Source organism: Thunnus albacares, chromosome 21 (genome assembly GCF_914725855.1).
Source record: "Thunnus albacares chromosome 21, fThuAlb1.1, whole genome shotgun sequence".
NCBI lineage: Eukaryota > Metazoa > Chordata > Actinopteri > Scombriformes > Scombridae > Thunnus > Thunnus albacares.
The window spans coordinates 19064328-19090686 of record NC_058126.1 but is presented as its reverse complement, the minus strand read 5'-3'; the positions used below and the strand labels follow the sequence as shown (position 1 = coordinate 19090686).

The following is a 26359-nucleotide window of genomic DNA, read 5'->3' as shown; positions in this document are numbered from 1 at the left end:
AACTGGGTCTCATAAGAAAAAGAATTAAAAAAAAAAAACCACTCACTCACCCCGGGGCTTACAATATTAGAGGCAATTAGGCTTAGACTGTTTAGACCAAACGTTTAAATCATGCTTGTGATCAGTGCAGGTTTGCCACAGACTGCCAATGATTGCTCGAGCCAGAAAGTGGAGTGTGTTTACAAGCCTGAGCTACTCAGAGAAGGTTTATAGGCAGGACAGGACAGAGGAGATAAACGGTGCCTTGTATATTTAACAGTATTACTCACCCTGAGTTCACATAACGTTCCTGCATATTTCTAACAGTTCAGATACACCTATATAAACTTTCTTTCATAATTCAGAAGATCCATCTGTTAGCAGTAACTTAACCTCCAAGATAATGTTTCACATTATTATATAGCAGATACGTTGGTCAGATTGTGAGCCATATGGCACTCCGTACCCTTCCACAAACACAGAGTGACAGGTGTGTTATTTTGTTTGACGTGTGAAGTGTCAGCGGGATGAGTTTCTGCCAAAAACTGCCTGCAAAAGCTGTAAAAAAGGACAATAAGTTCCTCAACAAATTCCCCTGCTGTGGTCCGGTACCTGTAAGTACTGTGAGTCCTCTGGTTTTCATTCTATTCATCTACCCTGTGAACAATTTACACCCAGGGATGCTGAGTGAAAACAATTAGCTCCCTGCTAGGATATTAATCACTAAAGAACTTTGCCCCAAGTCCTTTTTTTTTTTTTACACCACAAATAACAGGTCTACCAATTATTACAAACTTAAGAAAGCAATTGAAGAAGAAATCAGACGTCAGAATCATTCCAGCTTTGATATTTATGGAGATTGTTAAAGAAAAGATTTATTGTATTTTTATGACTAGTAAGAACATCCAATTTTCATGGATAGACAGACGCTCAAAACAGACAACTTAAGAGAAAACTTGCTTCACTGCACCTTTATTCAAAGAAGCCACTAACCACTGGTCTGACAATTTAAAAAAGATGCTTTCTACATTTCTGAGTATTTGGCAGAAGAGAGATATTGCGTCGACACATCCAGGGAGTCAGCCGGGCAGCTGCGAGCGACTGACCGGAGCACTCGGTACAGGTGACTCGCCGAAACATGATCACGGCCTCCTGGGAAAGCCTGCCCGCCTCTGACCACCCTGAATAATTCATCGGGACACGCGGAACCACTGGCGAGTGTGCCAGGGTCGTCAAGGCAACCGCAGCCTTCCTGCCCACACCAGTAACCACAAACCCACACACATAATTTGAACCGCTGTAGTTGAATTCATACTGTATTTTCCATTTGCATAAGATTCAGGAGAGTCAACAGAACTTTTAACTTATACCAAAACTAACCTCTGCACCTCGCGACCTGATGCAGTGTGATTACTGCAGAGGCTGAGGCTATATATTTAGCCCCTGGTGCCTACACATATATACTCAAAAAAAAAAATGCTTTATGCATACGATGTTCACCATCTCAGTGGCCCCCATTAGGACAAAATGTCACAAAAATGTCACCCAAAAATGTCACAGTCTGATCATACATACTGATCAGAGCGATGCCTTTTTGAGTGGATAGTCTTTTGGGGTTTTCCGAAGCATTTTGACAACTAACGATGTTGGAAAATGGGAAAAAAATAGACTAGATTATGACATCAACTGATGTTTTATAAACTCCCTCTGCAGTATGCTCTCAATCATACAAGAAGAAAAAAAAAAAACCTCCACAAGGCTGATTGATATTCAGGTACCCACTTGTGTTCATTTTGGAATGAACAGTAATCACATATTCAAACATGCTGGTATGCGATTACATTATTGCAAACAGACACCGAGTGCAACTCACAAAACTGTGTTGTGTAAAAATGTGAAACTGCACACATCCCTTTGCATACACACACACACACACAAGCATTTCTGTCAACAGCTTAATTGACAGCCTTACATGCGATGCCCCGATGGCATCATCTAATGTTGCAGTTGTCAGTCACATTAAAGATTTAACAGCTCAGTAAGCTGTGACCAAAGAAGAAGCAGCTCCGAGAGAGAAAGATTGTCTGTTGACACACAGAGAGAGAGAAAGATTTAGAACAAAACACGACAATAACAAGCGGCTGCTGAGGGAAATCAGGTGTCTGTATGTGTGTGTGTGTGTGTATGTCTATGTGATTATGAATCATTTAGGTCAGTGCGGGTGTTGTGTATTTCTGTAGGATTGGATGAACAGACTGACACAGACACCCCAGTGGCTCAGAAATCTGCTCTGTTATCGAAGCCAAATGACGTCAAGAGAGCTGCGCGAGTGTGTGTGTTTGTGTACTTGCAATACATATGACGGCGCAGTGAGAAATGAGGGCGAAGCACACAAATATAAATACACTCATATACACACACACAGGCATACAAGGTAAGCTCATACATAAAAAGTGTATGTGGGAGGAAAATAAGGCTGCATGGAAACAACAGCAACTATTTAACATCTAATTTGTTAAAGATAAGGGTGATAATCATATAGATCGTTTAAAAAGCTGTTATTGTGTGTGTCGTCTGTAGTTTGAATTTTCAAGAAGAAAATAAATAATAACTGACTATATTTTCATGTAAATCAATGACTGGGGTAACAGAAAGGCAATTTAAATAGCAGTCAGTTGATAAAAGGTTTTTTACATTTGCTGCTCTGAACATTTATTTCTGGGAGGCAAAAAAAAAAAAAACAACCCTCCATTGCAAAAGTGATGCATTTTCAATTTAAGGGCTATTTTGTACAACTGTGTAGAGTAGTTAAGTACCATTGCTGATAACCACCGTGGCAGAGGAAAGAAAAAGAACATCAAACTTCATTAACAGAAAATTCAAGGAAAAACACACCAAAAGTACCATGTACACTGTTTGACTGCCAAGTGATTTCTGGGAAATGCAGCGCCTAAAACAATATGCCACTGAGCTCTTATCACCAAAAATAGCAAATAAGATCTTTCAGATTATTGTAACACAGTTTTGGATTGTTATGCAGTTATATTAAAGCCTAAATTTAGTCCAGCAATGACTCTCTGAATAACAAAAATCTACCACTTCTTTTCTTTGGTCTGGTGACCGTCAGGACCGCAGCAGATCTGAGGGCAGGGAGGGAGATGGAAGCCACTGGCCTCCGTGCAAATATGACTGGGAAGACAGACAACCACACACACACACAAACACACTGCATGCTGGGTCAATTACACGGCGTGGCTACAGATGAACACATGCACAAACACTGAGCAGTGAGAACAAAAATCCATGAAAGTAGGAGAAGCCACAACACATAGAAACAGACACTAGCGCACACATTCACACCAGTTGCTTTCCATTATTCAGATGCCACTCAGAGGTCGAGCATGCCAACTGGTAACACGATCGGTGATGGGAATGAAGCTCTACCATTCCCCACATGGTGACAACAGCGCTAAGTAGTTTGCATTGGACGAGACCGTGCTCGGGGTTCGCGGAGTGTTGAAAACGGCTACAGTAGTTACAGCGGTATGCGATGGCTGAAATCTACACCCAGATACTGATGAGACTAAACTATTCACACATGTAGAACAAAAATTTCCACCTACCGACACGTCTAAAGCTCACAAATGTCCTCACATTGTATCTATATTGTTTAATCTGTACAAAAACCAAACCGTAGAGAAAAAAAACAAGTTGTGGTTTTACGTTGGTTTGGTTTGCGTTTTTTTTTTTTTTTTTTTTTTAGGAAGTCTCTTCACCACAAGAAATTAGAGCTGCAACGATTAGTCGATCGTTCTGAGTCATTTTTTCCAAGAAAAAAAAAAATGCAAAGATTCTTGGCTTCCCGCTTCTTACATGTGAATATTTCCCGGTTTCTTTAATCCTTCATGATAGTAAACTGAATATCTTTCAATTATTGTTTGGTTGGAACAAAACAAGACCTGTGAGGGGTCTTTAGGAAACAGTGGTCAACATTTACCACCATTTTCTGACTGATTAATTCATAATCAAAAGACTCATCGATAATGAAAATAATCACTAATTGAGTAGTCTGAGCACATGGTTTCTGGATCCTGAACAAAGTCTAATCAGTTGTTTCATGATTTTATATTTGTCGACCACATTTCATGGAAATCTGCTCATAAATATCTGAGTCACCACGCTGACAGACAAACAGACAGACAGACAGAGGGAAAAGATCAAATCCATGGTGGAGTTAATAATTACAACTGACAGCCAGCAGAGTGGAGCCAAACCAGCTTTTATTAATTCATTCATCCATCTGAGACAGGATGTGTTAACAGATGGGAGTACACCGGAGCAACTTTGCTCTCTCTTTGTTGTGCAGCAGATTATCTCTGACTAAGCAACTTCGCTTTGTCTCCGGTGAGCACAGCGGCATGATTCAAACACTTAATGTGACTCAGAGGGAAGCGCTGCACCTGATGCCTCGCTGAGAAATACTGAGTGTGACCGAAGCAAAGAAATGCTCATAAAGCTTTGGCTCTTCCACATTGTTGTTGTCGTGTTTCTTGGAAAAAGCTACTGTAGTGAAGAAAAGAAGAAAAAAAAAATCATCCATGAGTCAAAATATCTCAAATCCCAACGGAGAGAAAAGAAGGTAAGACTACAGAGCACAGACATGTGAGGGATACAATGAGGATTTTATCTAACTGACACAGTTGGAAACACACAGGCATGTCGAGTGAATATTTTCCTGTTTCACTGACATGTTAGAGAATTCTTGAAATGTACATATCATTCACATGATGCCTGCATTCAAAGCTTCAACCGTTAATTCTGGAGCAGCTTCAATCCGATGCAAAACCAGCAAAGCATTTGGCCTTCATCACTGTTAAATGTGATGTTGTATCTTCAGCTACCACTTTAAACAGAGGCCCTGTTCACACCTGCCATTTAAATGTGCCTTGGATGATCCGATCACAAATGGACAGCTCTAAGTACAGGTGTGAATGTACCCAAGACACATTGAGGACACACTGAGATCCGATTACCCAGACCACATTCGGAGATGGTCTGGACGGCATATGACCACGTTCTTTCAGTAGTGTAGACCGAATGTGTCCTGGACCACATTGAAGGACCGCCTACTCAAGTGACCTGTCCTCTATGTAAGTGGAAGTATGTACTCACTTGCATGCCAGTGGCGTCATATTAAAGTGAGAAACGACAAGAATCTGATGACTGGAGCGGAGAGGATGAAGTTAGCAGTATAGCTGTGAATGTAGCTGTGCAATGTGTGTACAGTTTAAGCTGTTTGTCAGTGAATAAATGCCACAACTCCTCAAAGCACAAGCCAAGTTCCCATGTCTTGCTTCCCACCTACTGATTAAAGTGAAGTGGGTTAGCCTCAAAGTTAGCAACAACGGGTTAGCCTAACCTGACCAGGCTCAATTAAAGTGGACTGACCTTTAAAGTGGACCAGAAATGTGTGACTACTGAGTCTCTCCCTGAGTCTCACTACTGAGTTTTGCTCTCCTCTGCACCTCATTTGGTCTTTGCAAACAGAAATAATTTACATGTTTATTCGCATATAGAGCGAGGAATTGAGATCCGATCACAAGCAGTCACTCAAGACGCATGTGGAGACATATTCTAAGCCAGGTGTGAACTGATGTACTTAAGAGCCGCCCACTTGTGATCAGATCACCTAAGACGCATGTTAATGCCAGGTGTGAACAGGGCCTGTATGAGAGGAACACATACAGTAGCTGAACACTACTCCAGATGCCTGCGTGTTTGTGAGAAAACTCTTATGCAAGATTAAGCGAAATTTCATCCTAACTGACACCGTCGTACACAGACAAGAAAAAGAGATTAAAAATCCATTATCTCTCTCTTAATTACTCTGTGTTATATAAGAACTAATGATAAAAATAACTCAAGTTAGCTCCACTGCTTGCATAGCCCACCTACAGTATCTGGCCTCACAGAGAAAAAAACATTCATAATGAATTCACCGGCTCACACACAAAGTCATCGGTTTTTCACACATAATCAATATGGATTGAAACGGAAAATAAAACTCACGAGGAGATAAATGAAATTAACTCGTGGCTGTGCCGTTGTTAAGGACATTGTCGCATTTGCAGAGAAAATTACTTCTTCAGGGAAGACAGTCAGGTAAACAAAAGCTGAAAAGCTTTCAGAAATATTTCAGGAGTGAGCACAGACTGGCAGATGCATAGTGTTGAAGTGAGGTCTTACAAGTTGGTATTAATTACTGTTTTATCTCTCAGCTGCAGGCTGTACTTTCTGTAAAATTGCAATCCAAAGAGAGAAAAAAAAAAAAATAAAGAAAAGAAAAGGAGAAACGTTGTTGGGGAACAGTGGTGATACAGTCATTTCTGCCATGAAGCCAAATCCAGGAAGTCGGCACTAAAGCTGCCATCCAGGAGGGTAAAGTTCTCTAAAAGACCGCAGTCTGGCCAGCAATTACAGGCCAGGTTCTGGATGACCTCCCACATCAAAGCACACCTGTTATTTAGAGAAAAATACTCATCGTACTCTTCATTATTACCCTCCATAACCTGTGGACACATAGTCATAACAAGTCCAGTAAGTGGCTCCTGCAATCTCCACACTGAGAGCAGACTTTCTCTAACCAGCAACAAAACAGCACACACAGACGTCAATCATCCTTCTAGTAGCTGTTAGTTTTGTCCAAATGCAGCATCATTCTGGACGAAGCTTCTGAACTGGGACAAATACATACTGTAAGACACGTGTTAGGCTGTGACTTAGCCCCACTTAACTGCCCCTCTGGGTCAAATAAAGTATCTTTTTTGCATTCTGTTGCATCAAATTTTATAACTCTTTGCTCACTGAATGTGCAATCTTTCCTCCGGAGACGTCCTACTTGACATCCACACTTGAAAGTTGGCCAGTCTGGCTTTTTTAGTTGCACTGGAACCACTGCTTTAAAAAGACAACTCATTGTTCAAACCTTTAAAGTTCCCCTCCACTCGAAAATGTGTTTTTTCCTTCTTGTTCCTTCAGCTGGATGTTTGAGCGTCACTGTGCAGAAGGAGTCTGTGTACGTGCAGAGTTTGTTTACACATTCATCTGCTGAGGGAGGAAAAGTTCCTCTGTTCTCACCTTAAACCCCAGTTTAAAGGTGCAAACCTACGAGCATGATTTGTGACATCACAACTAGTTAGGAGCCAATCGTGGACCAGTATACAACTTACACAAGTGTGATGTGGAAACTTGACATCTCCGATGCACATAAACTGAGAATGCACTTCTCTGTGAAGTAGAAGACAACTTGTGTCCAACAGTTAAACGTTTGAAATGAACAATATTTGAATATTCATATATTGAGGGTTTTTAAAGAGGTAGAAGGAGACGTTTTAAGGATTCTTAACATGGTAATTTAACATTTTTGGTGGAAAAACATGTCAGGCACGATTTATTACTCCAAGATGAGTGTTTTTATATGTCCTCAAACATGTCTGGAGAGGATCTTTAAAGTTTGCTCATGAGCATTGGGGGGAAATGTCAGTCACAGGCTTTCCAGCAGACCCTCACTTCTGAGATACCTTGACCAATGATGATGGTTTAATTAGGCACCGTAAACGGCTCGCGTTACAACGTAAACGTCAATACACGGAGGCTTTACAACGCCACAACTCATGCTGTCTCATCAGGAAGCTGAAAAACATTCTGTCTGCGACAACAATAAACCGAAAATACATCTTTTCAAATTAAAAGGTCTCATGTCTCCTGTGGTTTCGCCCATAGAGCTACAAGGGCACGTTTCAGACATTAAAAAAGTCAAAGCACTCGGTTGCCACAGACCGAATTACATAAGAATAACAATTCCGAGATCACTAAATTACAAGTAGCTCGCATAAAACGGGCAGGATCATGACAATATTCACAAAGAAAAGCAAAGCGTGAGAAAGAAATTAGAGAGGAAAGAGCCGAGGGAGGATGACAACATGCAAATGGAGGCGGAAGATGTGGGAGAAGGAAATGTTGAGGCGACTTGGGAACTTGAAATAAATACTAAAATATGATGATGATGATGTTGATTCCAGCCATAATCAATACTTGGTTTTATTTATATAGTTAATTCCATCTTGCAACAGAGAACAAGGCTAGATATTACTGTGAAGAATGGGTTATGACATCTGTTTGGCCAAGAAAAAAAAGCTTTTTTAGTCATTTTAAGAGAAAACGGTCAACTTACTCAGTCCAGTGTACATTAAGATACATCTGCTGAGTGAAAAGAACAGCCCTCTTTACATCTCTCTAACCGTCTTCCTCTTTCTGTCATGTGAGCTTGGACATTTTAACCGAATAACCTGTAGCATCTGGACTGAATCTGCTGCCTGCCTTTCTCCAAAGGGAACGGTGCGGCATGCCAAGCTTGCAAATCATGTGGATATGTGGATGTAGGACTTGAATGACTGTCAGTAGACATGCCAGGATGTTCCTGTGTGGTGTCTGTGTGTGTGCAGCCAAGTGTGAGAGACAGCGAGGGGGGTTTAGCGGGGCGCGCTGTAACACTTTATGATAGGCTTATGCATTCAACTCTGGCTAAATAAAGGAGGATGTCAAATAGACAGATCAAAATGTACCCAAATTTCACTCAAAAAAGGAGGCGAGCTTGTGTTGGATCTGCAGGATCAGTAGTATGCAAGTCTCGAAAAGCAGGAGGAAAAAAAGACAAAAAGAATAAATATTGATTTTTTTTTTTTTTTAATATAAAGCTGACTGTGTGTTTAAGTTTATTGGTGTAACACTTGTAGCCTGAAGGCTTTTAACAATCTATTAAAGCTGCAGATCAGGTTAAAAGCTCAGTTTGAAAAGAAAGGTTTTTTGCTCTGTTTAAATCTCATCTAGCTGCCCAAATCGCTGCCTGTAGCCCCTTAAAATCTGCCTTTTTTTTTTTTTTTTTTAAACAGAAATTAGCCTTAGAGTATGTGCTGCTTTTGATTTCATGACACAAGTGCTTCTAAAGCGGAGGTTCTCATGTCCTGTTTGAAAAATTTCAAGTCACGGACTCCTGGAAACTCAAACATCTGGCATTGGATCCACTCTGAATATCTGCCCTACTGACTTCTTTGGGAAGATTTTTGCTGTTGACTCAGGATTGAATTGCATGAATATGATGTGTTTATGTGGAGAGACAACATGGTCAGAGTGGATTCAAAACTGCAACAGTCAGTCTTGCAGCCTTTCTTTACTGTCTTTAAAGACAATTCCTACACTGAAAATAAGGCTCTCCTCTCTTTGCTTGGTGAGACTTCTCACTTTGAGAACAACATAAACAAGCACATAAAGGCAAAAAAAACAAGAATACAATCATTGAATTCACTTCCCGTCCAGATTATGTGGGTGTTTTTTTTCCTTAAAAAGAAAAATAAGAAAGTGGAGAAGGGGATAGGATGGGACAGCCCAGCTGGACATCTCACAAAGAGCCTGATTGTTGTTGAAGCCCCAACACAGAATGAACCCGGGCTACAATGTGCCTCAGACAGGCTGCTTGTGAAACCAGACCAAAAAAAAAGAAAAAAAAAGAAGAAATATTTCAAACTGTGAGGAGGGAAAAGCGTGACTCTTGCTCCTATAATGAAATCTCATGATGTCAACAAATAAGAGTCCCGCTTCTTACCTCCACACTGAACGGCTGCTCCTCTCCGTTCACGGCACATAAAATCCACAGCAACAACTGCAAACATAACGTCCCCATACAGCTGCTATTAAGACATCTCCTACTGCGGAGCGCCGGTAAAACCATAGTGAACCCCGCTTGTTGTCGCTTCTTGTCTCTGCTCAGTTTTATTTACAGTCGATACAAAAACAAACGGACACCGGGAATAAATCCTAGACGTTTAGCAGCAACATTGCTGAAGCCTCGGTGTCTCTCTTGCGGTGCCGAAAGCAGAGAGGAGAGGAGAGGAGAGAAGGGGAGAAGGAGCGGATTCGTCGAGCGCTCTCGGTTCCAGCTGGAGGTTATTCCCCCCGGGGATAGAGTCGCTGTTAACGCCTGTCAGCAGCCTCCCGGTCCCGCTGTCCCCGGGTGAGTCCTCCAGTACACCGGCCGTTGTTCCAAGCGGACGCGTCCAGCCCGTTTTCCGCACCGCGCGGCATAGCTGCCCGTTTTCAATCGTGTTTCCCACCGAATGCGCATGTGCGCACTAGCAGGCGCGCCCCCATCCCGCTCCTCATCCACATCCTCCTATAAAATCAAAACAGTCACTCTGTGTTTGAGATGGTTCTGTTAATCTTACAGGTCGCTGTTTTTTTTACAGGCAGTACATTAGCCTATAGCCTACTTGTTCATGTAAACAAACACTGTCCAATATTTCATCTCTGTCACCCAACACCAGTGTCCGTTTATCAGGGTACAACTTTTGCCCATAACTTCCTAAATACGCACAAAAAGTCTCTTTATTCCACTTTTCAAGCACATTTTTACATCACCGGTTTAGAGAAATCGTGATACAGGAAAATACTGAGCTTTTTTTTTATTACTTTGCTTTCATTTATGAAGAACTAAAATATAGAAGAAAAGTGGAGAGAAAACATGTAAGAAATGTATAGTTAATGACCTACACTCACTGGCCACTTTATTAGTTACACCTGTGCAATCTAATACAATCCAATACAACAGCTCTACCATAAATTATACATTTACGAAGCTTATATATTTCAGCTTTTGTGACATTTTCAGAAAGGTGATAATTCTACTTTATGTGTATTACAGAGGTCGTAGTGGGTGGTGGTGGTGGTGTCCTGGAGTGCATTATATTGAAAAATGTTCCTAATATTTTACCCCCCTCATGTATGTTAATGGAGTGGACAAAATATTAGGAACACCATTAAATATAATGCACTCACTACCCACTACGACCTGAATAATAAACATAAAGTAGAATTATCATAATGAAGTGGCCAGTGAGTGTATATCAGGACAAAATGCAGTTGAGGCTTTGCTTTTATACAGCCTTAATTAATTATACCTATATTTTTTCCTGACATAAATGTTTCAGTGAGTTGCATAGAAAGTTGTATGAGAACACTTTAAAGAAAAAAAGGTGAAAAAAGGTGTTTTATGTTTGCATATTTTCTATCTACCAGCACAAGACAGCATGTTCTATTGTATTTCTGTCTGTCTGTATGGTGTCATTTACTGTATTTATTTTGTAGATCCTTCAAGTCCACTAGAGGGCGATAAAAGGCTCAGTGTTCAATTCAAACACAACCATAACCCTCAGCGTGATATACTGTAGGTGACTAATCCTACCCAGAAGAGTCTTTTGTGTCACAGCACGTCTTCCAGTACAGTGGGTGATGATGATGATGCCCGTCAGGCCTGTCATACTCTAAAGTGACTGATGTTTTCAAGGTTTAAAGAGTCTGCTTTTACCGGCAAGGCTTTCATCAAGGTCCCATCTTTGTCACACTCAATATAAAGCATATTGTTATAAGTTTATGTAGCATATATTAAGATTAAAAAATATGTGCTGTCACCTGGCAAAAGAGATATGTTGACTTGTGGCTCCCTCGTAATACATAAACAAAGCAGTATCTAAAGCCATTCTCTAATCTCCTTGGATAATAGAGAAGGGTCACATCTAATGAGCCAGATCAATGATTTTCCACTTAGACTAACAGCAAGGGATGAGAAACAAGTGCATGTGTGTGTGTGTGTGTGTGTGTGTATGTGTGTGCCACAGCCAAGTTAGGTGAGCCACACCATTAGCCCATTGATGAGGTTTCAATTTGCACACACACACACCACCACCCTCCTCTAAGGAATTCTCACCCATCACACTCAATGGGAAACTCCATTTAAAGTTTTGAGAAACATCAGCAATCCAATTTTTCAGCACAATTATCTGTTTGACCCCTGTGTGACCCAAGAGTTTGTGTAGGACACACTGTCACACCAGGATAGTTTAAAACTAACCTCATCATGCTCACTATAAGTCAAAATGGGACTATTATAAATACAGTTTATACACAGGAATTCAATGTACATCACACTTCTACACACAGTAAATGACAAACGCTGTCTGATACTCGGAGATTGACATCATGTGACACAGTTCATCACGGGTCGATAGGATAAAGGGATGTGTTGTGCTCTGAAGTCTGCTGACCCACATGGCTATTAGTTCACACTATGAAGGCGGACTGCAGACTCATAAAGAGCTGATTTACCTTTGCACAGCTGAGCCCCTGTTTAGACACAGCTGGTTGATTTACCCCATAAGTGATGAGAATATAGACAATAAAGTCACCCGGGGAGTCCCATGCAGATAACTTACTTATGTTATAGTGACAAGTTCTATATGGCAAAAAAAGCAACCTAGAGTTAAACTTTACACCCAGATGGAGGCCTTAAACTTCCAAACTTAAAATATTATTTCTGGGCTGCACAAATGAAGCCTTTGATAGTGGGCATTGAGAATGGCACATGCTAGCCCCTGCAAATCCAACCTTTTCTAGATGCACCTATAATAGAACTGGCAGACTGGACTAAGATCACTGTTAAAATCTGGAATAAAATACAGCCAGCTTTTGGGCTACCAAGGCTAATCGCATCATTAATAAGCATTGAATTTACAAAGAACTTTACAGCTAACAATTTAGATATCAGCTTTAGAAAATGGTCAGATCATAGACCAGTTTATCTGCACCAGTTATTCAGTGGTGACAATCTTAAGACACTTGAACAGTTGAAAAATGAACAACAACAATGAATACAAATGGGAAATGGAGATAAGAAAATAATTAGTGAATTATATCATATATTTTTATCTATGAATCTACATAATTCCCTACAGATAAAGCAGAGACGGGAAGCGGAAACGAACAAGGTCATATCACAGGACACTTGGAAGGAGGTGTGCACTGAGGTGGTTCTAGTTACAAATTTAAACACGTGGAGGGAATTCAAATGGAAAATAATCACTAGATTCTTCAGAAATAATAGCCAAGATATGCCCAACACATCCCAGCTCATGTTAGAGGAACTGTGGAACACACAGTGCCAATCACACCCATATATTCTGGATATATCCTAAGCTAAGTGTATTCTGGAGGGAGATATTTGATGCCCTCAAAGAGGTTTTCCAACAGGACATTCCACAAAATCCCACAGTGGCACTATTGGGAGTAATACCTAAAGGCCTGAACGGGAGGGCCAAGAAATACCTTTTAAATATATTAGTTACAGCAGCCTTGAAGTGTGTAACCATAAGATGACTGAAACCAGACCCTCCCACATACAATACATGGATCCAAAAAGTATGGGACCTTTATCAGATGGAGCAAATGACAAACTCATACTCACTCATATAGCTGGAGAAGGAAAAAGAAGGCAATTGTATGAAAGTGTATATATTGTACTGTTGTTGTGACAAGTGCTCATTGCCTTACTTAGTTAATGTTATTGTCCTCATACCACAGGATATTGTTATTGATATTATATATTTTTCTTACTGTCAACAAACAAACCTCATGTGCAGAACCAAACCAACAATGAATTGAACTTTGTACCGCATTGTTCATTTCTCAAGGAACTTGGCGAAGGAACATGTCATCCAGTGCAACGGCATGGCTCATTGCCATCTTTTTAATAGTTACTGGACAACAACTGAGGTCCATATTAGTCAGCATGCATGAAAATCCTGCTGTTTACCATCAAATATACCAGACTATGGATATGTGCTAGATGGGTAACATTAATGCAAATCTTCAAATTAGATGACGACAGTGTATGCAGGCAATGAGGCAAAGCTTCATTCAAAAGAAACAATGTCTATACAGAATTTAATAAGTATTATTCATCAGCCACACAGGATCATGAAAAGAGACTCCACATGCTAGTTAGAGATGTTTTTTTTCTATGAAAAATTATGAGCTTGACAACATGATGCATCCTCCATCCAAAGCCATCAGTCTGCCACTTCTATCAGCTGTCAGACTGATTCATTCATTAAATATTCATTTAACTGCCATAATGACACAGTAACAGTGTGAGCAGTCTTGCCCTAATACAAGTGTTATTTCCTCCCAAATATCCATGCAAAACTATCCATTACCTTATTAAAACCCAGGCCTCTGACCAGATCACTTCATGCTACTGGCTAATTGTGCACTCTAAGCAAAAAGCGAGGTTTATCCCTTGAGATATTGAACATTTTTCACCAAATTATTTTGTGATTTGTGTAATGAAGGAACAAAACTTCTCATGTTAAGCTCTCCATAAGCTTCTGGTTTGTTTTCAACCCACCACATGCACGTGTATCTCACAATGGTATTGCTTAGAGGCCCTTTTATGAGCACAGAGCTACAAAGAAAGCAATCTATTAAGGGCACATGGATGAGTTTTTGTCTTCTCTCGCATCCCTTAATCTATCTCAGAAAACATCTGTGTGCTCCATTGACTTGAAGATGATACATTATATTTGGATCAATGTTTGTTGCTGAATAAACTGCATAAACAGGGACCTAAAAGTTGTGACACAGACATTGTTTCCCTCTAGGATTTCATTAATATCATTACACCTAACTGTGAAAACACTTGACAATAACTTTCTGAGCGTGAAAGTTTGCCTTCCTGTCTTTGTGCTCATTTAGAAGTTTGTTGGCTGGCTGAATCATTTTCTCATCTCAACTTCCTCTCTCCTTCCTTAATTCTCTCACACTCACCGTCTCTTCCTCTCCTCTCCTTAATGATTTCCTCTCTCACTCGATAATCCTGAATACCCTTTTTGAAAGGTTCTGGCCCTTTCCAACTGGTCCTCCCACCAGCGTAGAGCTTTGCCAGGATCCTCAAAGCCTCCCTTTCCAAACATGACTCTGTCTCATAACTGCTGCATCTGCTCCCAGTCAGACCTCCTGGATCTCCTGGCAGCATTAATCCAAAGCCTCCCGTCTGTCTCCCTGTCTCTCTGCACAGAGGAATAAAGAAAAAAGTAAGAGAGGAAGATGAAGAGAGGGCGGCGATCTGCAGTGGGCCGCTGGTTGGTAATTTAAATGTAAAGTTCTTCCAAAATTTTTGGATCATTTAAGATATTTTTGAGCCTATAGTACTTTTTTCCCTTGGGATGAGTCATTCATTGGTAAGATATTTGGCACAAGAGTTTGGAAGTAAACCTTGTCTTTAACCAGACATCATCTTTAACTCCGAGGTCGGGTGGGATCATGATCAGATCACGTTCTCACTTTCAGAGGAAGCTCCAGGGTCGGTTTGGAAGCACAGCGAGAAGCCGCCCTCTCAACAAGGTTTCGGATTGATTGCTGTGTTATCATACGGCCAGCTGAAGCCAACTAAAAGGAAACACCACTCCAGTAAGAAATAACTGCTCTATTCAAACAAGAGCCTTTTCACAGTTGGACCATTTGACTTGGGTCTGAACCCAAAATCATTTCAGGGTGTTTTTCACCCTCACAGGGTTGCTTTCACTCACATGATAATTCTACCAAACCTCAAATTGTTTGCGACTGGCAGCATTACTTTTTGTCTGTTTTGTGCCACTATTTTAAATTTCATCTAAAAAAAAAAAACTCTTAAAGTGCTTTGTTTATGTCATACATAGATAAATAAAGACATTGTTAGATGTTGCTTGGTTTCCTTTCATGTCAAGTTATAGTAACAGCTCTAATATTCAACGTCACTTGTTCCATTAGCCCTTTCATCTTTCCTTTTTTTGGTGGATTAATAGAATTTTGCCTATTTGGTCATTCAGTTAAATAGAGGATGGAAAGTTTTGGCCTAGTTTTTCACCCTGCATCCTTTCACATTTCAAACAACTTATTCAAGGCTACCTGAATGTAACTTTGGATTTTTATAATGGTCCTACTGCAGTTTTCATACATGCATACTTACATGAAGTCATTCAACCGAACAGAATATGGCGCTGCATGTGCACTGATGTAAAAACCTGGTTTTGCCATATTGAATCAGTGTCTTGGCTCAGCTCTCAGGAGCAAATGACACAGGAAATCAACACATCTGGGTCTCTGGCTCTGATCACAGCTGATGTGATTGCACCTCCTTCTAGGAAGTTTTGACACAAGGCAGAGCGCTGGTCTTCATTAACCCAGCCATGACACCGCAGTCCCTGCCATGTGGCACAAACGGAGGTAGGCACTGGCTTGTTTAATCTTTGGACACACAGACATACAGACAAACAGCAGAAATGGGTCGGCTCAGTATAAAAATAACCCGATTACAGCCCACACGTTGCCATCGCTGAGAACAGACTGGATATATACATAATAAGCTTAGTCGTGCAGTCAGCTTCACACCAGCTCACACCAGCAAGAATCTAGATTCACTTTGCAGAAGCAATAGAGTCCTTGTTATCTGTGTGGAGAGAAGAATATGTCAGATGTGTGCATGTGCTTCACCCTCTTGAGTAGACAGCCACTTCACTACTGAAGAACCACAACTTCATGTCGCTTGAATTAGTTTACTGAGAATGGAAATAGATGAATGAATGAGTTGATGCTTCTCAGAAAGGGGGGAGGGGGGGTGGTCATTTGATTTGGCAGTATACTGGTTGAGGATGCTCAGGGTGGATTTGTTGGCTTTAGACTCTTGGCGGTCTCTTCGCTGATGAAAGCAAAAAACCTGAAGAGGGAACCTGCATGGAGACACAGTAAGATAAAGAGGGAGAGGAAAAGAGACAGAAAGGGTGGGTGTGGAGAAGGGCTATGAAAAGCCAAGCATGGAGTAGGCACTGTCAGTATTTGTGGGAGGCATCATCAGGGGGGATGGGAGGAGTTAGCTTGGTGTGTTTAAGTGTGGTCCCTTCCCCTGTGTGTCAGGTGTTATATATCTTAATGCACATTGTACATCCCTCTCTCTGGAAGTTGTAGAAATTGTACAAAAAAAAAATTAAGTACAAGCATAAAGGCAGCAAAAGGACAAAAGGCACTGCCCGTTTCTTTCCAGACTCCTTTTTCTCCTAATCATGACCTAATCTCATAAGCATGACCCATAATCAGAACGGCCACAGTGATGTGAATAACAAGTTGAAAAGTCATGGTGTTTTTCAAGATTTTGGAAAGAACTGCTTGGGTAAGAAAGAATGGGAAAGAATGGTTATGGCTTTAATTGTTATTCCATGATGAGACTTTACTTCATATACTCTACTGTACACATATACTCACTACTTCCCGTATTAGCAGTGAACATTGGCATTGGGTGTATATCATGCAGAAAAATTTGATGGAAGCCTGATAATAATTTGGATTGGATTTGGAAGATAAACTCAGTAAAACTTGCCCACACTTGACCTACTGTTCATGTGTAAAGACTAAAATGTATCTGCTCTTTAGACTGACAAACTGAATTAGCGCTGCCAATCAATGTACTGTCTACTGTACCTCTGAACTAGTAAATTTGCATCAACACCTATCTGCCTAATTGCTATTAACATATATTGATAGTATCAGCTAATGCACAGCACCTCTGTACCTTCTAGATGGCCACTGCAATGTGAAAGACTTGTGCAGTACCTCCCCATAGATCTGATAAGACTAAAAACTGTAAGCTTCAAAGTCAGAGCAACGGAAACTAATTCACTACACACACACACACACACATATGGCTTTGAGATTTTCCCTTGTGATTGGTTGTGGTTTCAGCAGCTCTGAAACCCAAAATCTCTGCTCTGCACCAAAAATGTTTCCACCCTTCCTGTACATGTGTACCAAGCAGCCACCCATTGCCCAAAATCATGAAACTGATCTGCGCCGCAAAATTGGAAGTAGGTCGATTGGCGTTGTTGGCAAACTCGCTCTCTGGCTCAGTGTGGCCAACAGTTTCTGTTTTTTTTTTTTTTAGACTTGTGCTTGTGGGAATAAGGTAGACTGATGCCATAACAGAGCTGTTAATAACTTCAGTGGGAGAAACTTGGAAGAGAAGTGCAACACTAAAGAAGGCAATGGCCACTTCCCATCTCCTGCACTTTATAAGAAGATATAAAAAATATATGTAGTTTTTGCTGAGGCAGTGCATCTTTTCTGGGTATTTTTGCTGTAGCCTTCAGTTTGTTTCAGTATATGATTCAATGTATCGATTAGTCATATGGTACAAATTGCAAAAAAAGAGTCACAATATATGGCTTTTAATCACTTTCCCCATCTGACATATTGATAAATACTGTGTATACAACACCAAATGATCCAATAATATTGGAAGCAGCAACATCCCATGTGTTTTGCACAGAGAAAAGAAATATGACGAGTATAAATTACTGCCACCAATACATTATTCATAGTTTGTGTCTTTTTTTTTTGAAATGTTGTGGTGAAAAAGCACAGAATGCTCTAGCACAGCGAGAGAGTGCTGTTTGCCAACTGATCTATAATTTACCAGTCAGGGTCTAATGATATCAGCACCATCTCCCTCAAATGTCTGTGTGTGCGTGTTAGAAATAAAGAAATAAGGAGTTGAATGTGACCTATAAGAGACCTTTAATGAACATTTTAGATTTTGTCCAATATGTTTTATACAGCTGATGTTAAGGTAGGAATACTCTCACTGATGGATCAACCACCTCCAGCATTACAGCTGCCGTTCGCTGCCTGTCATCCACCTCAACATACTGCTGAATAAAAAGCTGAATGATGCACGTTCAGCAGTGAGGGGAATGCCACAGCAGAAAGATGAGCAATGCACTTACCACCCTATTTTGAGAAATTATGATTGATTATAGCTCCCAGAAGCGGTTCTCACACCGGTCTTCTCCAAGCACTAAATTGGTTCTTGGCTCTGGGCAAAAAACCATTTCACACAGGAACATTTTATGGCAGACTGCACTGCAGAAGTGGGTTAACCTAGACCTGTCGCCGTTAGCATATGAATTAATTCAATGTTACACTAGATGGGTTTTACTCTTATTCTAAGTGTGACTGGAGTTACCCAACTGTCGGCACAGATTGGCCTGTTGTCTGAAAGAGTGAACACCTAGACCCTCCAGACTGCAGACCAGGCTCCAGGCCAGTCGTAGTTGTGTATGATTTTTAACGTGTGTCTGACTCATTGTCCCAGACTGGCCAGGTTCTTGTAGTGTGACTCAGACAACAAGTTTCTGTCAGTTTAGCTAAGGGAGGGAAAAAAATGTACAGGAACTGAAGTCAGTTTTAACAACAATGCCCACTTATACTGACAGCTTGCATCAGTTCAGATTCCCAACTCCATCTGCTCCACATGCTGATAAATTGCAGTATTACACCAGGAGAAATGTTAAAGTCAAACAGAAATTTGACTCACTTTTTGTGTAGGGAAAAATAAGTGCAGTAAAATAAATTGCAATGATATGTCAGCGTATTGCTGCCACCATGAAAATAAAATGTTAAGTTTCTTGTTATACCAAGAACATTTTGTTGAGTTTTGTCCTGTCTCTACCTCTGTGTTTATGCACTGTCACTTTGCACTAATAAAAAAAAAGAGAGACTGTTTTTTTTCATTTTTAAAAGAGATTCTTTTTATGTTATAACAAGATATTTTTCTTGTTCTAAAAATATTTTCTCTTTACCAGACACCAAATTATTAATTTTTCACAAGAATCGACTGTTATATCACAAAATGTTCTCATTATTTCACAAAATGAACGTTTTAATGAATACCATTAAAACAAACTTTATTATAAAATAACAAGAAACTTCCATATGTTGTTAAAACAAGAAAAAGTTCCAGTCAGAGCAGAGATGACATTGTAGTCTACGGTGGATAGAAAAATTGGAAAATGCCGTGGCACGTCTCGGCACTGGATACTCTATTATGTTTCCTATGTAGCCTATATAGCCCCAGAGAGGTCCAGTATGTGGTCGGGAAGGGTAGTCAGGTCTTCACTGAGGGTGGAATATATTCGCATTTATTTTAGCTCTGTTTAGGTCTCCACCAACTCCTGAGGCAAATATCCAACTCTTTAGCTGTTGAACACTCCACTATGTTAACCATGTAGTAAACATATTCTTTCTGCTGTGTGTTACTGGGCAGGTAACATACAGTCTGTTTATCAGCTGCCTGTGTCTAGAAATAACACAGATGTAAGCAGTGGGAGTGAACCAAAATAGTAAAGTTGCAAGCCGTAAAACCAAAACAATTAGCTGCTGCATGCTAAAATGCTTGTAAAAGCTGAGAGGAACTGCATCATTGGTTGATAAATAAAAAATAATGAGCAGTTTTAACTAACATCTTTTTATCTTTTCCAGGTGCTTTTGCATCTCTATCATTATTACATGGTCACAGGAAGATTTTGCTCCTTTTCTTGTCATCAGCAACTGTTACGATCTGTGCTGTCCTAAAGGCAGCAAGTAGTTGTGTGGGTTGAATCACACTTCTGATGAGCAGTCAGATATATATTTATTTTTCTCCATGATTCCATATTTTAGCAACAATGTATTTATTGCTGGTAATGTGGGTGAGCCTGTAATTGAAGCCTACTCCAATGTTCCAGTAAGCAGCTCCAGATACAAGTGTTAGCTACACGTCTGAAATGTAAATGTAAAAAATGTAATGGGCTAAATTAGCCCTGGGCCAAGAATAATCGTGAGCTGAAAATATGCCATGGGAAAACCATTATCCTGCAGATGCTTCTCAGATGAATGATCACATTAAAACAAAGGTGTTATGACATTAGAGGCCTTTAAAAATGTTAATTGTAAGCAAAAAGCCCTGGGCTTTCAAAGGCAAAATTGCTCCAACAGTTAAGAAACACTTTATGGGAAGTCTATGCTGCAGATGTGGAGCTGATATGAAGTGGGGAGAGAAGAGAAGGACTTTTAAACTATGATCATTAATGCAAATGCATCTTGCTAATAAGCCGGGTGAATTGGGAACATGGGTGAGGAGGTTGAAGGAGTACAAAGGGTTTGGTTTTGTGTTTCTCTGCAATATACAAGAACATACTCCTGACTGAAACCACTGCCAACTTTCAGATGATGCAAGTGGAAACACTTCTGGGAGCAGTAAGAGGAAAGGAGTGGGGGCTCGCTGTGCTTGTTAACACCAAATAATTCAATCCTGAAAATATTCTTTTAAAGAGCGCACCTGCAGCCTAGACATTAAACTCACATTAGACTGCCAAAGCAGCAGTGTGTGGTGTCAGACAATCCAGTAGGGATATGTCTCTCTGTCCAACTTTATGCCCACTTTCCACACGTTGTCAAATGCCCAACCAGAGAAAGTAAGACTCAGTGTTCATTTTAAGGCGCTTACACCACCAGTAGCAACCTGAGATCATGCAGTCCATATGGAGAGGACATGGAAAGAATGACATCAAGCATCATGTCCTTAAGGACAGGTTAGAGAAAGATACGGGAGCTTCACAGATAACAAACAAATAGACGAAGAGTATGTGTGTGTCAGAGAGCAACCTGGCAGCATCACCTCCTAGACAATGTGTCATTTCCTGGCAGCCCCCCTAAACACACAAGTGACAGCATCACAGGAAGTTCACCTGCTGCTTTTGACCCTGACTCATAAACTTAACTGCCAACTGGGGTGAGGATGATGTAGAATGTGTTTATGTGTGTTGCATCAGTGTTGGATCCCTGCACAGAGGATGTAATAGGTCACACCCTCTGATATTTACTGTTTGTCGGCATTTTATAATAAATCCGATCCAGTCAGTGCGATTCTCCTCTGGTATACAATGCAAGACAGATTACATACTACAGAATGAGCGGGTAGGGTTTAATGCAGAATTGATCAACACTACAGTCATAGAAAACTTTTCAGATGAAATGTCTCTAATGGACAGTTTGATCATATTCAATGTGAGCATCCATGGATACTTTACAAATGTTACTTTGTTTAAATTGAGAGTTTTGATGCTTGGATACGAATACAATTTAAAAGATCCACCATCAAATATAATACAAGCTACCTGCCTTTATTTTTGTGCCAATTTCACCCCAAGCTTACTCAAAACAAGATTAAGACTGGGTTGCACCAAAAAAGATTAATTTAATCTAAGATTAGTTCCAATCAGAGTTTAGCAAAAGTAGGTTTAAAATGGGTAAATCCAGATTTTAAATTAAGCAGAGCTCTGTTGCACAATTAAAAACTGATCTCAGTTAAGCAAATGTAAGTATGTTGATTTAAAATGAAATTAAATAGAGTTCAATCAGTATGGGGATGCTTGCTTATCCAAATTAAAATGAATAAATAAAAAAGGCTAAATATATGAAAATAAATAAAATTTCTACTAAGCATAAAAGAGAGGGGCAGAAACTATTATAACTGTTAACTTTCTGCTCTGCATTAACATATAAACACTCTGTATAAACATTACATTGTTTTCTAACTAACTAAAAAGTTACTCATGACGGCTCAGCAGAGAAGCTCTTATTTTTCCCCTTTTTAGAAAAACTGTAGAATCTAGCAGCAGCTGTTTCCCCCGTTGGAGAGAACCGGATATACTGGGTCTTCAGACTTGCTATTGCCCCAGACACCCTGCTGACAGTTCGGCAGACAGTGGAGTTGTGTAGGCCAAACAGGCCCCCATCCACCCTCCGGAAACATCCTGTGGCATGAAATCTGAGGGCCATGAGGAGCTGGAGCATTGGTGGTACAGCTGCATTTCTTTCACTGCCATGTTTGACAGTTGGTCCAATCTTCCTGTTCAGCTCCATAACAGTTTCCTTGCTGAACCGGTATCTTGAAAAAAAATTCAGCAGCATCAGAAAACTCAATTTGGTTGAGTCTGTCCCTTAACTTTCTTCAAGGAACTTGATTATTTTGTTCAATCCATCTCAAAAAGGCAGGAGTTTAATGTTTCAGTGCAATAGAATTAAAGTTAATCTAGGTTTAGAGTAAAAACTCAACTGACATTTAAAAAGAGGCTTAAATTTAATGTTTCTGAATTTTAAGTTTTAAAGTTAAACCGTGATTTAATCAGGTTTAAAAATGAATCCTTGTTGGTGCAGCCCAGCCTAAGACTTTGTGAGGTTGTGCTATGACAAAGTGCAGTGCTTTAAGCAAAATGCTAATGTCAGCAGGCTAACATGCTCACAATTATAATACTAAGATGTTGTGTAGCATGTGTAATATTTACCAGTTTAACATTTGCAAATTAGCACTTTTTTTTATCTTATGATGCTGCTAGAGTAGGATCAAAGTTATATGGGAATAAATATCTGTATCAAATTTCATTGCAATCCATTTAATAAGCCTGTCTTCCTATGAAAAATAACACTAGGGGTCCTAAACTCAGCCACCAAAAACAACCTATATTTACATTTGAGTGACAGACGGCATCTAGCGGCTGTAGTAATTATGACCTGCAGAAGTGACGCAGTTTAGATGACATCTATATATAGTGACAAATTTCCATATTTAGAGGTGGTGAGTTGGACGGATGGATAGATCTTAATTTGCAAAAAGTGGACTTAGTGGACTCAGCTGCGGGAGACCGCTGTTTACTTCCTGTTTCCATCTGCGAGTGTCACGTTTCCAACTGCAAGTTTTTTAAAAACCATAACTACGATTGTTATGGTGTTTACTGTGGCCATGACGACGAAGGTCGCCAAACGGTTTTTGTGCCTAAACCTAACCAGACCACCACAGCGTTGTCACATCATAAAACAATTATTTTTTAACAGTGATGTATAACAGGTTTGGAAAGCACAGATAAATTATGTTGTTCTGCCTATTGACACTCCTATGGGTTGTTCTGAAGTGCATTGTACAAATGATCTATGTGGTTGTTTAATTCGGAGGACTTGTTGCATCTACTAGTTGTTTAGACTAATGACAACCTCATGGTGACCGTAAAGGAAAGGTCAGGGGATGTCCAAACTTATTTGGATACATCTTCTGGGAGCCATGAATTTCTGAATAGATTCTGAGATATTTCATATTTTAATTGAAGACTTTGACCTGCCGTTCCAGAAATGCCCACACAATCCTTAAATCTATTAATTAGCATAATGTGATCAATGGTGCTGCGCTAAGGTCAAGCAGCACCAGTACAGTGTCAGTGAGAAAAGTCAGTGCATCATCCAAGTCAGTATACCTTATTTTTTGGGGACAATGAATGTCTGTACAAAATTTCATGGCAATCCATCCAACAGTTGTTGAGATATTTCAGTCTCGATCAAAGTGCCAGACCACTGAGCAAAATGCATGACATTACAATCCCTACACCTAAAATATATATATATCATCATTACATTTAAGCAGATATGGATTTTTGGGGGAATCTCAGGTGGATCCCAGTAATGAGATCGTGTCTTTTCTAATTCAGTCATCATCTTAGGATTCAACCTCTTATATCTATTTTACATAACTGGGTTCAAGTGATGGGCAGATAGAGGAGGTGATGGCGTCAGACTCAACCATGTGTTTACACACAGACTGACAGTAACTTTCGGACTCTAAATTTATCATTACGTTACTGCAGACAGGTTTGTGGATTAGGTGAGGGCTGTTGACCACAGGTGGGAGAGCAGTCTTTTGTCCTCCGTTTGGGTTGTCTTGTGTGCCAAGTGCAGGTCAGCAATCTCCTCCCTTAGGATGATGAGCAAGCCCTGATGAACACCTCATAGCGTGAAGCAGGGCCACATCAAAATGCCACAGGAAATAAATTCTGCCAAAGGGAGCGCTGTTGTTGGTATTCTGCATGGCAAACAAATCTCTCAACTGTATTCACGATAAGAAGATATATTCATTTGAAAGGTAAGGCTTGTCTAAAACAGACAGCTGAAGATATTTGCAAAAATTACATTATCTATGTATTGAATATTTTGAAGCTAGAGGGTGTCCAGAAGATGAAGAAGCATATATATGGTAAGTTCAACCAATCAACAAATAGACTTCTGCATATAGATGGAGGCTCAAAGTTCACACTTTTACGTTATTTACTTGTTCAACAAAAAAAAATCCTGAGAGAAAGATGAGAGATGACAATATACAGACAGTAGATACACTACAATCCATCATTGAGGAGGGTGAAAATGCACCCCTGGGTTTTTATGTTCCTCCTGTGAGATCCTAAGCAGGTTTTCAATCCTACACTGTGATTTTCCTGGGTTTCTTGCTTTTTTCTGTCACTTTTATCATCAATATGCAGCCCCTATCCACCAGTTTATTGGGGCGTGTGAGTGTGTGCGCGCTTTTCTGTGTGTTCACTTGATGGACTTATGAGGCTCGCAGAGTTTATCATCATCATTAATCCCCATTACAAAAGCAAACAGTAATATCTGACAGTAACAATTCTCAATTGCTCCCATTCTGTTTTGTAATGAATCCAGTGACTGTTGTCCTCCACTGGTGGCCTTCTGCTGAGCCAAACAGCTGCTGGCATCAGCTATCTTACCATCAGTGCTGCTTATTGCTATCTGCATTATTATCCTTTTGACCCAGTACGGGCTTGCAGCACATGGGTGCTTAAAGCTGTAACTAAAACTATGATAGGCAATCTGTGAGTGCTGTAATCAATGGCTAATAACCGTCCAGGCGGCTCAGTCAATCGTTTGGATCGCCAGGTGGAATTTAATTATCTGATTGGGTCGTTTATGATTTGTCCGGGTAGTTATTGAGGGCCGCAGCCAGCTGCAGGGTCGATGTTCCAAGCGGGAACAGCATAATCACTCTGCTGGTGCCACAGGACCACACGGGCGCCAGTGTTGTGGGTGACTGGGAGGTTACAAAGAAATGAGAACATTCTCCATATTCAGTGTTTCCACAAAATATATTCTCAGCCTCAGAGCAGCAGAATATTTTAACCAGTGTTCCACTTCCTGAATTTGTACACCAGTCCTCCGTTACTTCGTTAAAGTCGAACTGAAATCAAACAATAAGATTATAATTCAAATTTCAGTTTGACTTCAAGTATTATTGGCGAGACAGCAACGTTGATTTGCAAAGCTGCTCATGAATAAACCAAATTCCAAAAAAACAGTTTCAGGTTTGGTTTGCCCCAGTTATCACGACCTGATTTTGTATGTGAAGTGTTACATTAGAATCTTTGGCTCTGTTTCGGTTTCTCTTTCTGTCCATCCCTCCATCTCTGACAGCCTCTTTGATTGAGATCACACTGTCATCTGCTTTCAGTATTACTCACACTCAGAAATGGGACATGTCCCTCCCACCGCAATCTGTCTCTGTTACAGAGCTGACATTGGGGAGGGACTCTGGTCACTTTGCACACGTCTCCCTCTCTCTCTCCCCCTCCCTCCACCCACTCTTCATTTGGTGCCCAGATGGAGCCGTTGCAGGCGAAGGAAGCTTTAGCTGTGCAGCCTACTTTTTGCAGAAAAACTTGCTGCAGGGCAAAGAGAGAAAAATATCAATGAACACCTTCAGCTCTTATCTGTGTCCAATAGAGTGAGCAGGTAGACAGAGTTGCTTTTAACA

At 40.3% G+C, this 26359-nt stretch overlaps 1 protein-coding gene and 1 long non-coding RNA gene across 3 annotated transcripts in view; both read right to left on the bottom strand.

The window, feature by feature from the left end:
* LOC122972422 (matrix metalloproteinase-16-like) overlaps positions 1-10175 on the bottom strand; it is an 86044-nt gene extending 75869 nt beyond the window's left edge. The window contains exon 1 of one of the 2 annotated variants that reach the window (XM_044339519.1): positions 9641-10175. In XM_044339519.1, the coding sequence (XP_044195454.1) occupies positions 9641-9766 (126 nt within the window). In that variant the 5' untranslated portion in view covers positions 9767-10175. The remainder of the gene's footprint in view (positions 1-9640) is intronic. The other variant, XM_044339520.1, reaches the window with a different exon arrangement.
* Positions 10176-13565: 3390 nt separating this feature from the next.
* The window catches only part of LOC122973033, a 32137-nt gene continuing 19343 nt past the window's right edge, over positions 13566-26359 (bottom strand). The window contains exon 3 of the long non-coding RNA XR_006399888.1: positions 13566-14933. This is a non-coding gene — a long non-coding RNA (uncharacterized LOC122973033). The remainder of the gene's footprint in view (positions 14934-26359) is intronic.